We start from the raw sequence: 14392 nt of genomic DNA, 5'->3' as shown, positions 1-14392 counted from the left end.
CTGCAGAATAATTACCATTTTGGATAAACCTATATCTTTGAAGGGGAATAATGAAACAAATTGACTGAAATAAAGACCGATAAATAACAGCCTTAGAAGGCTGAAACATGGCAGTGCCGCTTGTAAGGAAATTAAAAGTGCCTGTAGAAATAAGACATTAACACAAATACTTATAATAGTAATTGTTAGGCACAATGGCAGTGTTCAGGGAGAAGATGTACTAGCTCAGAAGAAACATTCAAAGCCCAGTACGTAAAATGTATTCTAATTTATGAAGAACAATCCTGTAACAATGGAAAGGTGGTGTACGGTGTCCCAAGTGAGAATAGAACCGATATATACAAGTGACATGTTGTGACATACATTAAGGTTTCTAAAATACAAAAGAACAAAAAGAGGCCACCTAAGCAATGTACAGTAATCATTTACAGCCTTCTGTAACAATGACGGAGGCGGAGTACAATGGTTCGCTTTGCAAGCATGCCGACGGCATTTCGACCTCTCATGGGGTATGAGGTCTCATCAGGACCTAACATTGAGGGACACCTGGGTTAAATTGGTTTTCTGTCAGAGCGGTAATGTGCACACCCATAAGAAAGTGACTTCAAAGAGTTAGGGGAAGAAAATTACTTACATTGGGCCCAGCCAGGCGCCCAGTAAATGGGAGGTGATCTGACAGTCTGTACAGTGTGCCCGGCTCGGCACTATTTAAGTAATTTAAACTTAAATGTATCCTATCCAAGAGTAAATCTTGTGCAATCTAATCGGAGACAATGTGGTGTTAAAGTAAACGGACTACTTTGCATGGACAAAATGACCCACACAGTGTTTTTAGGTCTGCTTTGCTTTTCTTCTTGTAAATGTCAGTCTGTGAGCAGACTCTGGTTGCTTCACATTTGAGGCTAGCTCTGATGTCAAGCATGCCAGCCTTGGTTAAGGGTTGCTGCTGTCTGTATCCCCTACTGTGAGGAAGTGGCAGCATTATTCTGTAGAAGGAGGCAGGCATTTTATTTAACTCATATGCTTGTACCTGCGTAGAATGTCTACCCATGGGCTTTCCACTTCATTCATACTAGCACCTGTCACTGTGGTTCCATATCTAGCCTTGTGCCAGATTTATGGCTATTGTATGCATGCTATAAGGGTAAGTTTCACATGGCATGGTGCCCTGTTATCCTGTATTCCCGCTGTACACATTAGTCTACCTTTTATTTAGCAAAGGTTTCGCTTATTTGGTCAAACTGCCCTATTTCCCTTACCTGGGGATGGCAATGGGTGATTTCTTTACTGGTCAAGATGTGGATCGAGATCACCATAGAACTTGATACAGGGGTGTGGAATTTAATAGCATTTCTACTTGTCCAGGGGGCGGGTTGCTTTATAAATATACTTGTTCTGTAACAAAATCCACTTGCCCCGTTGGTGCCATGAAGTGCAGGCACAAATTATGGCAGCAATCTTATCCGCATCATTGCTGCTGCTATTTCCCGTGCTGCGCTGCAATTTTCAAAATCCCTTGTTATGGGACAAGGTCAACTCGTCAAACGCACAGCGCAGGTAACACCCATGATGAGTTGACCTTGTCACAAGCATCGAAGGGGTTAATATATAAAAGCTCTGATATAGCCTCTCTGATTTATGCCAGGGCTTATACCATAGTAGTGTTTCAATACTTGAAATCCCCTTATGTTACCACGTTTCAGCAAATGTACATACTGGGGCTGAAGGTAGTGGTAAGCAATAGTTCCAGGGATAGAATGCCCTTTTGAATATGTGCAAACCTATTAACTTGCATGTTTTAGGGGTTTTCAACAACTCTTCTCTAATCTTTTCCCATACTGAGAAATGTTGGAAATTTACTCCTGACAATGGCAGACGTAAACCTTCTTACGGAGTTGGGGGAAAAAAGTGGTTGCAATGAAAGTGAACTTGCAAACACTCAGATTTTCGCATGAGCATATCTACACATGTATATTTGCTCGTGCTAAAATGCAGTTCGCAAATATTTTCTGGGAGTACTATTTCTTGTCCTACTTCTGTAAATTATTGGGAATACATGAAAGCCGTAAAGCTGCGCTAAATGCAAGAACATATACCATGGTGCTCTTTTAAGACTTTCCTTAATAATTGGGCCCCTAATTTGGTCTGGCGTTGACTGTGACCTTTGTGTTTATTAAAATTCTCTCCTCTCTTTCCTCTCCCCCTCCTTCACTGTGAGTGACATCATTCTGCTCTTTCACAAGGAGCATACTGCACACAAAGTAGTTTTGTTAAGTGCCAGTAACTACTGTGGCAGTGTTGCTTTTTGAGACCAAAAAACAATTTTTGATTTTGCCAATGTCTGTTATAATGGTCTATGGCCATCCGCAATAAGGTTTTACATAAACCATGCCAAAACAAGTCACACATTGACAAAACTATAAAGCCCACCACCAATTTCAGACCTTTCTTGTTTATTTTTGGTTCCCATAATCTTCTTGAAATTGGTTACACTGATATTCCATTACGAATATTTTTTTTTTGTGTTCAAATCATTTTTATTTAACAAAGAGACACAAACAGAAAGGAATAAATAATAAAAGCAATACATACATGACATGAGCTCACATCTGTTGTCTTAGAGAAAATAAATAAGTACATAAGGCAGAACGATGCAAGTTCCAATATGCGCAAGCGTGTACATGATGTCCTGTAAATTAAAACAAAATCCAAGTTAGACAGGACATGTCAACAGCTGTTACATGTGTAACCAGTGGATGTTGCGTATAGAGAATCTACATTCAGGTCTCTGATGTGTCAAATAGAGCTTGCTTAAAGTGATACAGTACAATGATATCAGTACATAAGGATCAGTAATAACTCATCTTGAATACCATGCATGGTACCTAGTATTCCATCTCATCATGAAGCGTTGTACACATAGGTTCGCACTATAGGCCTATACCATGCCTCACGGAGGGTCAAACGAAAATGATGAAGCGTCTAGGGATTTCCAAAGTTTCTTATGTGGGACCCACCAGGGGGAAGAATGCAGTGGAGGGTTGTCAGCACCTCGTAAAAAGGATAACCATTCCTGCCAGATCTTAAAGGACACCTCCGAGGCGTTCTTCCATTTACATAAGATAACTTTACAGGCTAGAGTGAGTAGTAGGTCAAACAGATAGCGGTCATAATCATTAACTAGATTTGGGTCCAGGACACCCAAAAGGACATATGTAAATTCCCGTGCAGGCTGTATAGCAAAAATGTGCTCTATGCAGTCAAAGATTTTCCCCCAATACAGCTTCAGGGAGGGACAATTAAAAAGCATGTGAACCAGGTCCCCAACAGATGAATCGCCAGTTCCAGCAATTAGGGCTGTCTCTCAAGTGAAGTTTATAGAGCTTGTCCGGGGTCCAATACACTCTGTTTAGTAGCATATACTTGGTCTGGGGTAGGATTGGAGAGATTTTATTTGTGAAGGCCTTGCAGTGAATCCTCTCCCAGTCAAATGTCAGACCTGTAGAGTTAGGCTCAGCTTCCCATTTAAGTTCGCTTAATTTATGTGGTTTCTTGGGAAAAGGAAGGAGGAGACTGTACGTCTTAGAGAGAAAATGACCAGCTTCCTAAAGGCAGGGAATTTGACTCAGAAGCCAAGGGGTATACGTCTTGAGGGAACGCGTAGAGATCAGAACTTTTAGTTTTAGAAAATCATAGAAATCCACAGCTGTCGGGTTATATAAGGATTGAAACGCTGAGAACGGCATAGGGTGTGTTCCGTCATATAGGTCACTCACTAGATTAATACCCTTGGCAGCCCAGGATGTCCAGTGCATAGGTTTACCCTCAAGTTTAAGGGAGGGATTCCCCCATATGGATACCATTGTAGACCTTTTGATTTTTAAGTTAGATTTGTTAGACTGTTCCAACCTTAAAAGGGTTCGCCTTGTGTTAAGTAGTATATATTTGGAGTGTGGCAGGTGGGAAAGATCCATAGTAAGTAAAGCAGGTAGAGGTGTATTATTAATGAGTGATTTTTCTATGTCTAGCCATAGTGGGGAGTAAGGCGAGGCCTCTGCCAGCCAGTGCGTGCCTTGTTTGCAGAGAAAAGCCGTCTGGTAATTTCCGAAGTTGGGGAGACCCAGGCCGCCTGATTTCTTAGAAAGCTGTAGCTTCTTCATTGATATCCTGGGTTTCTTCCCCTGCCAAATGAAGATACCAAATAGCTCATCAGTCTTGCTTAAAAAATCTTCCAAAAAAGTCATCAGGAGCATGCTGGCCATATAGTTCACCAGCGGAGTCCCCATAATTTTTAGGGTCTCTGCTCTGCCCCACCAAGAGAGTTATTTAGGTGACCATCCATCTAATAAGGTAGATATCTTCTTCAGTATCAGATTCTCATTGATATGTAATGTGTAAATTAAATCTATTCCAAGATACTTGAAACAGTTCGGCTGCCAGGTTAGTCCCGATCCTCCCAGTACTTTTTTATCGCCTATATTGTTAAGCAATTTGACCTCAGTTTTATCCTTGTTTAATTTATACCCAGACACCCATGAAACATTATCGATGGTGGACATGAGGACAGATATAGCCTCTTCTGCTTTTTCAGAAACTATCAGAACGTCATCCGCGTATACGGTTAGTTTGATCGTGCAGTTGTTAAATGGAATTCCCGCAATACCATTGTTACCTCTTATATGGTGAAGGAAAGGTTCAATAGCTAATTAAAATAGTGAAGGGGAGAGGGGACACCCCTGCCTGGTACCTTGTTGTAGACGGAAGGAGGAAGAAAGCGCACCCCCGGCTCGAACTCCGGCAGAAGGACAGAAATAGTGACATCACCAGTTTCGTGAAGGTCTTCCCTAAATTAAATTTATTTAACACCGCCTCCAAGTATTTCCAGTCTACTTTGTCAAAGGCCTTTTCGGCATCCAATGTTATAGCTACTGTGGGGGTATTGATACGTTTCGCCTTCTCTAGTACATGTGCTAGTATTCTGGTATTATCGCTGGACAGTCTGTTCTTTAAAAAGCCAGCTTGGGAGGGGTGAATGAGTTTTGGTAGATTTTTCTGGAGACGATTGGCAAGGATCATAACAAAGAGCTTGCAGTCAAGGTTGACGAGGGAAATAGGTCTATAGTTTTTAGGGAGTGTAGGGTCTTTTCCCTTCTTTAGGTAAAACAGCAATGAGTGCTTCAGACAATGTACCTTTTAGTTCACCAGTTTCCGTAAGTTCCTGAAACAAATTTAACAGGGGCTGTGCAAAATCGAGGGGAATGATTTATAGAACTTGGCACTATACCCATCTGGGCCTGGGGCCTTCCCGCATTTAAGTGATTTGATGGCTTTCTCCACCTCAAGACCGGAGATCGGACTGTGAAGGTCCAGCTGTTCCTCCGGGGATAGGGAAGGCAGGTCGCACTCTCCTAGATAGGTTTGGATTTTGGTCTCGTCTATTTCTTTATTTTTGGCATAAAGATTTTCGTAAAAATCCTTAAATATATCAGCAATTTTATCAGGGTCTGAATGGGTCACTCCTGCATGGTCTTTGATACTGTTAATCGTGTTCTTTTGTATTTTAAATTTCAAATACGAGGCCAGACTCTTGCCAGCTTTATTTGACTCGCAAAGTTTGAATCTTTTTCGTCTATTCAACCAGACCCCAGCTCTATTGCTAACTATCTTGTTGTATTCATATTTCTTATTCGCTAATTTGTTTAGTGTATCGGCGTTCTGATCTAATAGGTGTTTACCTTCTAATTCCGAGATTTCTTTTTCCAATTCCTCTAAAGCCTTATTGTACTCCTTATTTATGGATGATTTAATTTTGATAAGAACACCCCTGATAGTGCTTTTTAGAGCCTCCCAACGAGTTAAATCGGACGTATCCCCCCTTTTATTATGTTCCAGGTACAGTTTAATGGCGGACTCTATGGCCAACCGATGTTGCTCTTTTTCTAATACTTCATTTAGACGCCAAACAGACTGACAGATAGATGGTTTCACGTTAGAAAGGGACAATGAGATACAAGAGTGGTCAGACAAGACCCTGGGTTCAATCGCTGTTTCTTCTATTCTCGGAATACCATTCTTTATAATGAAGAGGTAGTCAATGTGGGAATAAGAGTCATGAGTAGGTGAATAGAATGTGTATTCTCTCCCCGTGGGATTTTGCAACCTCCACAAGTCTATTAGATGGAAGCAAGCGCAGAGGTTAGTAAAGGCCTTGTGTGCTCTACTGCTACGGAAAGCGCACCTAGAGTCCCTATCGAGTATTGGATCAGAGGGTAGATTAAAATCACCTGCCAGAATATGTACAGCTGAGTCAGGGATAGTATCAATTTGTTTGGTTAGCTCAGACCAAAACTTCAAGTCGCTCGTGTTAGGGGCATAGACATTTGTGACATAGAATTCTGTGTTATCTTTGAACAGTTTAGTTGTGACCCACCTCCCATTGGTGTCAGCCGTAAAAGATAGTAACTCAACATTCGATTTTTTTGCCAATCGTGTTAAAACGCCATTTTTCTTTCTCATTACAGCAGACCCCACGACTTCATTACAGACCTTACTCCTAAGTGTGTTAAATTGATTAGCATCAATCTTAGTTTCTTGCAGTAGGACTATATCTCCTTTTTGCCTTCTGACGTATTCCAGAATTTTCTGTCTCTTTATAGGCTGATAAAGACTTTTGACATTAAGTGAAATTATTTTTAGGTTGTCCACCTTGGTGATACCAAGTGGCGTACTAACAGTGGAGTGTGTCATGAGGGAAGTAATGAATGATCAAGCCCAATTAGGATTAGTTCTGCTTCCGAAAATCCCTACCGTCAACATGATCTGCCAGACTAGTGTGGAATCAGGATAGTCAGAGGACCTGAGGCAAAGACATATTATAGGACAATACGCAACAGTATTTGTGTGATGCGAGTAACAACCAACAGTTGTGAGGAAACAAAAAATAACAGCTACATACATGACAAACAGAATGAAATCAAAATAAAACATCCACGCCCCCAACTCACCAACCCCCCCCCACCCTCCGCACCCTGAACAAATGCAGTAGGCATGGCGACTGGGGAAAACAGCTTCCCTCCCATGGCGAAGGATCGTACCGATCCTGAATTCCTAAATGAAACATTAAACAAAACAAGTGAATGCACGGAAACATAGCATCACTTAGAACAACTTGTCACAGGTATGTCGGGCAAGAGCAAATCTATTAAACGGGAAGATACAGGGTATGCCCTCCCAGGAAGCATCTCCCAGTACAGCATCTCTCATAGTGGCATAGTGACAAGATTATCTCAAACAGGATTTCGATCTCAGAAATACATTTTCTCCATATCTAATATTCTATTTCTTCATATGTGTTGTGACCCTAAGACTACCAACTCTGCCAACTATAACAAGTACCAGTAACAACAAGTACAACCGATTCAAAGTCCGGCCCCATATGAATAGACCCATGAACAAATATGTACCAGTATTGTTACATTAACAGGAAATAATTTTCTCCATATCTAATATTCTATTTCTTCATATGTGTTGTGACCCTAAGACTACCAACTCTGCCAACTATAACAAGTACCAGTAACAACAAGTACAACCGATTCAAAGTCCGGCCCCATATGAATAGACCCATGAACAAATATGTACCAGTATTGTTACATTAACAGGAAATAGCGAGAATAACAAAGCCAAAGCCCTCTATGGCAACAATGCAATGAAAAACACATATTACAAAATACACATATGTGAGATGAAAGGGTACTCATGTGGTTATCGCTGAAGCACCAGGTGTCGAGGTGTCCATCTGCTTATCCTCCGGGCCTTCAAGAAATCGTCGGAATGCCATGTATAGTTACTCCAAACTTTGCTGGGCCGTGAATCGAATCCGAACTGGTGACCTAACGAAAGGGAGTCTTGGGCGGAGAGCAAGGAATTCCTTCCTTATCTCAACTGTTTCCTTACTATAATCTTGCGATATGTAGATCTTGCTGGACTTCCACAGGATGTGATGGTTCTTGCGCATAAAAGATATCATTTCCACATGTTGGTAACGTAAAGGCTTGCAGACAATTGGCCTAGGGCCCTTCTGATTCGGAGTGAGTCTGCCTGGTACTCTGTGCGCCCTATCGAATTCAAGTGGCTGAAGGAAGGTTAGTTTAGTTGCTTGCGAGAACCATGACTCCAAGAATTCTATACAAGCGCAAAAGGCTTCTTCTGAACCTTCCGGCATGCCAAAGATGCGAAGGTTTCCCCTTCGATTCCTGTCTTCGAACTCAGCTAGTCTCCTGGACATAGAGTCTGAAGCTAGAGATAAGGTTTTAACTGATTTGCAAATCTTTGTTTCATAATCTTCTAGTCGGCTTATCCTCGCCTCCGTTTCAGTTAGTCTGAGATTAGTGTCTTTGATGTCTTGTCTGATTGCCGTGACTTCTTCTTTTGTGGATCTCGCCAGATCGTGCACTTCCGCCAAGTTGTTTAATATCATGTCCATAGTGTCATTGAGGTCTTACTTCCCCTTTATCAGTGACTCAGGAGTCGGTGGTTCAGCTTTAAACTGTTTGAGGTTCTTTGCTTCCTTCTCGCCCATGATGGGTCTGGATGTGGGGCCCGACGTAAATCTTTGGTTCACCTTTACTTAGATTTGAGAGACAGTGAGACAGAGCGACTGTGTGAGGGCACCAAGCATGCTTTTTTAGATATTCAACCTCCACGTGTCACACTGGGATGTAGAGCCAGCTGGTCGTGTAGTAGGTGAGCAGGCGAGCGATGAAAACCAGTATGCCAGACAGCATACAGAGTAGTATGACTAGGCGTGACACCTATGGGCCAAAGTTCTCTGATGGGTGTATGGTTGGTGTAAGGTCTGGTCCCCCCTTATATATTCATGGGGATGCATGGGGATGCATTCATGGGGATGTATAAATACTGATATCGTGATTTCATATTCTCATGATTTCATAAAGCATTGACATATGCAGGCCGGGATGCGATATTACTACTCTGCGTCTCTCCGGTGTGGAATGTGATGCGCAACAGTTAGACACCAGCAGTGTCTGCCATTTTGTTAACAGAGCATCCCCAATTACAGGCCAGGGCTTCCTCACAGATGCGCCTCTAGGATGGATCCTTGTAGCTGTCCACCATGTCAGGTATTCAGGAATTATGTGTCATGGAATGGAGGCCCTTGTACTGTGGCACCGTAAATTAACCGAGTTGTCTCGCAATCATTCAGTATACGGCCGCCATTTTGTGAATGCAGGGTACAGTCCACAAGCCTTGAATTAATAGCTCTCACACTTCTCTATCTATAGGCAGTCTGGATCACTAGCCTGTCCTCATATCTGCACATTTTACATAGCACTTTGCCCCAGACTGTGGTTTACGGCTCCTTTCAGTCTCCTTTCATACTCTGTACTGTTCAGAGCCTCTGTGAGCAGCCTCCGTAAACAGCTCAGCATTAACCAGGAAGCCTTGTTATCGTCCCGGTTCGGGAGACTCGCCTCACACCGCTAGCCTCTCCGTCTCGTTTCTCCGCGCAATCACGCTGAAAGTTCCCCAAAACCGAACCTTGATGCCTTCTCTCATTTATTCTGCGTCACTGGCATTACCACTAGGATAGTAGCCGGTACGGCGGTAAAAACAGTAGATTAGTCAGTCGCCACGGGAGGAGGAAAACCCTACGCCGCCATCTTCACCGACATCCAAGCCACGCCCCCCATTACGAATATTTTTGGGAAATACCATCATGCATCAACACGTTAATAAATGATGCTGCAAACAAATGGTACCTGAAATTTTACAGTAGTTTAGCAAATTTTTTTTTCCTGCTTTCATTTTTTTATGAACATTTTACTTTGAAAGCAAAGAATCGTCAGTATTGTTTTCAAGCATCTACAAATATTTGCATCAAATCAGAAAACATTCTGGGAGCATTATACATAGCCTCATATTGCTAAACTTTGAAAACGTGTGTACACATTTTTATACTTAAACCACTGTCAGTAGCGCAGTCGGAGCTTACAACAATTACTTAGAGCGCTCATCCTAATAATGCTTTCAATTAATGAACCATAAACACTAGTTTGAATAGCATTAACATATGGGCAAACTTATTATCTTAACTGAAGACAGTGCCCTTCACTGATCCGTAATGTGGTACTGAAACTTGTCAGCCAAAGGGTTTGTGCTGCAGAGGGATGGGCCTACTTGTCCCAAGGACAAAATACTCATGAAAACCAATGACCCCAAACAATATATCCTGGGCGTTGGGCTATAGGAATTCCACATCCCTGCTGATAAAATAATATATCCAGTAGTTCCTTGCTCCAGAAAACCATGAGCTCAGGAAACGGAGGAGAAATATGTACCTGTCTGGAATCGAAGATCCTTGAAAAATGTTGAACTTTCGTTGGTTCATGCTTTCAGTCTTTGATGTTGTAGAGGCATTAACACTAGTCCTCTTGAACCAGTGTGCTGTACGCTGTTATATTTCAAGGGACTCAGTGCACCAGTACAGAGCACGTGCATTGCAAGAAGGTGGCGCTTGGCAACTCTTGTGCAGAGTATGAAGAAGCTTGGATGCTGGATAAGGTTTGGTCTTGTGATCAGAAGCAGGCCTATCTGAGAGGGGGAACTAAATTGCCTTTTAGGGTAAACAGCTGGTTTTATATGAAGAAAACCAGCGGGTCCCTGAGAGAATAAATATGTAAGGAGAAGAAGGCTGGGAGAACAACAGGATAGATAAAAAAGAACACTTCTCCAATACAATTATTTAGTATTGGGTATTACATCCAAGGTAGAATTACAACTGCCCAACAGACCTCTGGTTTTCAAATTTTATTCTTCAAAAATATATACCATAAATCATGTTTTTCTTTTATATAATACATAAATATTTTATTATAAACACACCAATAAACTCAGATGAATAAATACTTAACACATCAAATGTTAAGGAGCCCCACCCAACATTACAATGAACAATGAACATATTATACGTAAGTGAATTCCTTTATCAGGGCGCTGAAAATACAACTAGATCAGTGGCTTAAAGCCATCTGTGGAACATGCACTGTTGCTGAATATGTAGTGCGGGGGACTATGTATCCACACATGTCGCCAAAACGTTTTCTGGGCATAAATTAGAACAAGCTCTGCCGAAGGTATATTTCAGAAGTCACTTCTTATGACATATATACGCCTAGGGAGCAGTCCCTAATGGCGTGTGAAGTTAAGGGCGTCCCAGCTGGAACTGTATCTCCGTGAACTGTAACATTTTAAAAATTCATGGAGCGCCCTCCGGGTCCACCGTAGCACTTAGGTATTGGCATCCAACCACTTTAAGTAACATCTGGTTTTATCCCATAAAGGTCATCACAATGTCTAGATAACCGGGGAATTTGTGTGAAGTTCACCAAAAGGAACCAAGACTGGCCCATGTGACAAAAGTTCCCCCCTGAAGTCTAGCTGCACCAGAGACATAAAAAAGAATCCGGACCACAGACCAGCATCACCTGTGTTGTAAGGTAGAAACATTGCCCATCTTTGACTTGATAAGCCAGCAACACCTTACCAGTGCGATTTAACACTCCGGTACCACTCATCCCCCCCACCCCCCCGCCACCCCTGGGGAAAGTCTAGTTAATTGGTATGAGGTCCATTTTTTTTCTCTTTTGGGCTGGGGAGGTTACCCAGATTTCAAAACAGTTTGTTGAATCTCACTTGGCTGTGCGGTTCTGCATATATTGTTATTGGCTGCCATGGTTGAGCCCTAAAGGTGAAGTCCAGATAAGAGAGAGGACTAGTGAGGACTGTTGAGGCCTTGGATTTCAATAGGGGTCTCAGCCCATTGGGTGTCCCCATCACTAGTACATTCTGACCTCAACGGTGTGCTTCTGATAGGAGAGCACTAAAAATGAGTTCTCCTAGGGGTAATCCTGGTGGATGTTGGTCCACTATTTCATCTAGCTCTGTTTAAGACCAAACCAGTAATGATTTTGTAAACAACAAAATGTGCCCTGCCAGGGCATCAGCAACAGTACCCGTTCTCCATTTAATTGGGCAGGAGAACTGTGGGAACGTTGCTGAACCACTGATCTCACTAGGTGGTGACATTGTTTGGGTCATGGGTTTTGGGGTTCCGAACGCTCTAACTGAACACTGAGCAGCTAAGGCTTCAGCCCAGTAGGTTGTCCAACCTTGCAGTCAGTCATTGAAAATGAGAGCCAGAAACAAAGAACTTTGTAGACCAATGTTGTATTCACTGGTGCATCACAGAACTAGTGGTAAATATATGTATGCCAGATGAGTCATGATAAACTCACGCTTGGCCCCAGCTCTGCATACCAGAATAACAGCAGTGATCCAGAAACTTCCATGGAGCCTCACACCTCCACCCCTGACTTTCCATAGCCACTCATGTGCCACAGCCATGCTACAAACTCCACTTATTCTGGTGAAATTGAAGTGTTCTAGTCCTGACCTACTGCGCAACCTATAGGCAGTGTCCCACCCCACCCCCCTACCTTGGAGGCTGGTAAAAAGTCCTTTAGCTCATATTTATATATAATTAGTTATCACCAGTTGTTCATAGTGCCAGGGCTTCCCATAAAGATGTTAGTTGCTCATCGTAAAAGGAGTACCTCCTTGGTTGGACATCGTTCCACCTGATTTCAGTACACTTTTTTTGGTCAGTAACTCACAAAATGAAATTGAGCACTTACCGAAAAAATAAAGGATATAAGTCTGTAATGCAGCATATAACTGAAATTATGACCAGTTATAACCAGGGCAATCACTAGCTTAGTGACAAATTAGATAAATGTGGTTTAGTTCCACTTTAGGTAAAGAATGTTCCAAGTTAACTGCATCAACTTACTATCAACTCTTTTGCCCACAATAAAAGGTTAACCAGAGCCTGTTCATATTTTGAGAGATAAAATCATGTTGGCTTCCTGTGCGTTAATGAAAATATATAAATGCTGAACAACTTGGAGTTCAATGTAGTCTCTCATTCTGTCGATTATCTGCATTGATTTGCACCAGAGTATGTTCAGTTGTGGAGGTACGCCTTTCAGTTTATGAGAGGTTATCATTGGAAATGGGATTTATTTGGTTGTTTTTATAGTCCTTCTGATGAACATTGTGCAAGTAAACCTAACTTGTCGGAAAAGCATCAGTCCAGTACATAGTCAAATATTTCTTTTTTCCTTTATGTGCAAATACAGCAAAAATGACTGAGTCTGATGGTGAAGATGGAGAAGCAGATTATGGGAACTCATCTGAAGATCTGCGAAAGGTAATTTTAATAATAAATCTCAATAGTCCTGCAAGCTGTCCTGCAACACGTTTATAAAGAAACACATTTCTTAATGTGGTTTTCTCAGATATTCATGTACACTAGTAACTTTGTATGTGAGCATGATCCAAGAGCACATATTTTTAACAAGTAACATTTTTTTTTTTTTTAATGCTGTTTTGTCTCTAGGAGGCAACAATTTATTCTTTTAAACAACCCATATTAGTATGCAAATTACATATAAGCAAATAAATTGTGTTAAAGCCCTTAGTAAAGGGGGGGTGCAGAGGAATACAAGAACAAAACCATTTCCCATAAAAGTTTACAAGTGTGAATGTGATGCTTTTATTTTTGTTAATTTTGCCATTATCGCCTGAAGCATTTCAGAGCGTAACGAAGTCTGACTTCACAGTTGGGCTAATTATGCAGTTTTTCCAATAGCTGGGCAAGGACCGCTGTCCATCTTGTCCTTTCGCTGCTCACTTATAGGGAACTACTAGGTTTCATTTTGGTTAAACACTCCACGAGAGTGCATATCTTTTGCACCGGTGTCCTTCATGGTGCTTCTACCATCCCAGCCTCCACCGGACTCTGTGTTGCTCTCTCTCTCTCGCCAGTATGCTTCTCTTCCATCATCAGTAAAGAAAAATGAAAAGGGACAACAAATGGGGTCCGTGCCACGCACCTCGCTTATGATAAACACTTTTGCCTACAAAAGAATGCAGCTGTGCATACAAAAGTATGCAGCCACCTTATTGCACTTTTTTTTAAAAAAACTTTTGTTTGCACTGTACAGCAGGCACAATTTTGCCAGTGCTATGCAGAATGCATAAAGACATTGACAGAGCCAGTAGGTCTCAAAGGAACTACTTGTTGACTTGGCAAATGTTAGTTAGAATTTAGTTCTTAATGTAAGAGGTACTGTCCTGGCACACATATATGCAGTCTGCAATCTCTATTTGTCCTGAAACTATGACCACTTTGAGTGCAGGTGTATTGGGATGAGTGTTTCCTTAATTGCCTGATAAAGCTGTGTCTTTATGCCCTGTCCTATTCTTTGGGCTACTGTAGGAAGCTGGCTTTTGATATAGTAGACCAAAAAGA

The 14392-nt window shown here is 41.8% G+C and overlaps 1 protein-coding gene across 10 annotated transcripts in view; it reads left to right on the top strand.

The window, feature by feature from the left end:
- MIER3 (MIER family member 3) overlaps positions 1-14392 on the top strand; it is a 214617-nt gene that overhangs the window by 41275 nt on the left and 158950 nt on the right. For all 10 annotated transcript variants that reach the window (XM_086960653.1, XM_086960660.1, XM_086960659.1 and 7 more), the window contains one exon: positions 13218-13288. In XM_086960653.1, the coding sequence (XP_086816779.1) occupies positions 13218-13288 (71 nt within the window). The remainder of the gene's footprint in view (positions 1-13217; positions 13289-14392) is intronic.

This window comes from Lissotriton vulgaris, chromosome 3_1 (assembly GCF_964263255.1).
Source record: "Lissotriton vulgaris chromosome 3_1, aLisVul1.2, whole genome shotgun sequence".
Lineage (NCBI taxonomy): Eukaryota > Metazoa > Chordata > Amphibia > Caudata > Salamandridae > Lissotriton > Lissotriton vulgaris.
The sequence above is the reverse complement of the archived record's forward strand: the minus strand, read 5'-3'. Positions and strand labels throughout refer to the sequence as shown.